General features: G+C 44.2%; 1 protein-coding gene across 5 annotated transcripts in view; it reads right to left on the bottom strand.

Annotated features, from left to right (window-relative positions):
- Positions 1-2,500, bottom strand: part of LOC125028560 (myelin regulatory factor-like protein) — a 76,703-nt gene that overhangs the window by 2,207 nt on the left and 71,996 nt on the right. For all 5 annotated transcript variants that reach the window (XM_047617953.1, XM_047617951.1, XM_047617949.1 and 2 more), the window contains 8 exons: positions 2,322-2,396; positions 1,975-2,197; positions 1,749-1,836; positions 1,443-1,564; positions 1,144-1,321; positions 810-990; positions 310-544; positions 1-61 (listed from right to left, as the gene is read on the bottom strand). The exon at positions 1-61 is cut by the window's left edge and continues 2,207 nt beyond it. In XM_047617953.1, coding sequence (XP_047473909.1) covers positions 1-61; positions 310-544; positions 810-990; positions 1,144-1,321; positions 1,443-1,564; positions 1,749-1,836; positions 1,975-2,197; positions 2,322-2,396 — 1,163 coding nt within the window. The remainder of the gene's footprint in view (positions 62-309; positions 545-809; positions 991-1,143; positions 1,322-1,442; positions 1,565-1,748; positions 1,837-1,974; positions 2,198-2,321; positions 2,397-2,500) is intronic.

Genomic DNA, 2,500 nt, shown 5'->3' with positions numbered 1-2,500 from the left:
ATATGAAGTTAAGTTCGTAGTATTCCAAGCCAAGCTGGTCCGATGATAGGTTACAGGTGTCCTGCAAACAGAAAAGTAATTGTTATATAATTTTCAATTTCACTTAATATCACGTTTAATTGTAGAATTAGTCTGAAAACATCCTTTGGACGGGTTCTTATGGGTTTTGTAAAGGTAAATGACTGGTACCATATAATAAATATTTTTGTCAAATAAATTGTTTTATGACTTTTAAATACACATAAATGTGCGTGCGCGCGTGTAAATCATATGTAAATCATACTTTCTGTGGCGACACTAAATACTGACCTCCTCCTCTACATCTTTCGGTATCCGGAACTTGTATAACACTTGGTGCCACATGCCAACGTTCTTCAGTGTGACGTAGTAGGAGCCCGGGGCACCGTCGCCAACGCCCTCGACGACCTCGTTGGGCGACAGCAGACCGCCAGAATCCGAGCACTGTTCGGAGGGGAAGCTAGGGATGCTGTCGCTCGAGTTCCCGCAGAAGAAAGGCCGTCTGGGTGTCGCCCCCAACATGAAGCTGAAAGGAATGAAGAGAGACTTAAAAATCTTAGATTACTTGCCTTTGATATTTTCAGTTAGTATCCCTTTTCCCTTTCGTTGTTATTGTCCCTCGTTCCTCTTTTTCTTCCTTTTCTTCTTACTTCCTCCCTTTTTCCTTTCCGTTCTTTTTCTTCCTCCACATCTTCCTTGTGTTAGCACTTGTCCTCAATATCCTTACATAATTTCACGTATAATCCTTAAATACAATACATATCGTGCTTAAACTGTGTCCATAGCCTTACCTGAACTGTAACGTGAGGTTGGTGTGTGGCATGAACCTGGAAATGGGGAGCATGTACGTGTAATTGGTGGCGTTGTTCATCAAGCAGTCCTGATAGAACTCGGAGGAATTGAAGCAGTACAGGTGATTGATGCTTGTGTTCAACTCGACGATCATTACGGTGGGGATCTGTATGTTTACTCCTGCGAAGAAAGAAAAAAAATGTTTACATATTTTTTATTCATTCGCTAGAAGTGACAATTATATAGTTATGCGACTTGGAAACATAATAAGGTATTCAGTACTTACTTCTAACGATATCAACGATAGATAAAAATGAAAGCTCGACAACTTACTTGTCTGCGGCTTGAAATGGTCCCTGGTACTTGCGGTGGACCTCTTGGTGTGGATGGAACGTTTGCTGAGAGTCTGCTTGATGCTACGGAAGTTGGATGGGCGACTCATCATGCGTGCTGGGTATCGCGAATGCCTGGAGTACTGGTCCAAGGATGTAGACTTCTTGCTTGGAACAGGCTGGAGGGTAAAGTTGAAAGGTATTAGTGTGTGACACGGGGAAATATGAGTTTTCACAGAATGTTTTCGTAGCATCAGTCACATCTACAAAATAACTTTATCTCATCAACGGTCAAATTACCTTGAGTCGCTGTGTCTCTGCCTGTGTAGTAGAGTCATTAACGGTGTTGGGGTCGCTGGTGGAAAGCTTATTGGTGATGAGTTCGCTGTACCGAGACATGGTGGGCAGAACCGTCGTTGTGCCTGAAAGCCATGCGATGATATGCATCAGTTAACTATGTTCGATATTTTATTAATGACTTTCTCCTAAAAATGAGTATTTTAAGCAAATCTGTAAATTTTAAATTGTCAGTTCCCATTGCTATGATTAAATTACATTTCGGTCTATCATACGAAACAGCATCACTATCTTCCATTATAAACTAACCATGCGGGCGCCGTCGTGTGATGGTGATGGGGCTCGCTGTCGTGGGGCTCGGACCGAGCATCGGTTCATCCACGGGGCAGCAGAACACCTACAAGAACACGATTTATAAGCTCAAAGTAATTTTCCAAAACTCCAAAACTATCCAGTAAATTCTGCAATTCCACTACAGGATATTAAACTTCAGAAAATAAAACAATGTCCACGAATTGACGCATGAGCTGCCTACCTGGCACGTCGGCCCATCGTCGTAACACCCGTCCGGCTTGCCGATGACGGGCGGCAGCGGGTAGACCGGCATCCTCGTGGTGGTCGTCGTGAAAGGCTTCGTGGTGAACCAGGTGGAGGCAAGGGACCCGTCGTCTGTCGAAGTCGTCCTCGTTGTGGAGGGAGGCCGGAACGTTGGAGTTATCATGGAGGACGACAGGTAAATGGGCGTAGTCGTAGTCGTGCTGCGAAGAGAAGGAAAAAAACAAGGGTGTCATTTACAAAAACGTGATCATCAACGATTTACGGTGAAAGGGAATCAGTTCCATTACAAGTCTCGGGTTTGAACGTCTAACGGGCTCCACTTACGGGGTCGGGGCGGAAGTCGTACTCTTTCGGCGGTCTTGGTAGTCCAGGATGAAGATCGTCGCCATGGCCATTAAACTGAAAAAAAAAATTAAACCACCGATGAACTACGGTACATAATCAAACACTACCATAGCTAAACCAACTATCGGAGAACAATATGGCCTCTCCCACCAATAAGA

Source organism: Penaeus chinensis, chromosome 9, assembly GCF_019202785.1.
Source record: "Penaeus chinensis breed Huanghai No. 1 chromosome 9, ASM1920278v2, whole genome shotgun sequence".
Taxonomy (NCBI): domain Eukaryota; kingdom Metazoa; phylum Arthropoda; class Malacostraca; order Decapoda; family Penaeidae; genus Penaeus; species Penaeus chinensis.
The sequence above is the reverse complement of the archived record's forward strand: the minus strand, read 5'-3'. Positions and strand labels throughout refer to the sequence as shown.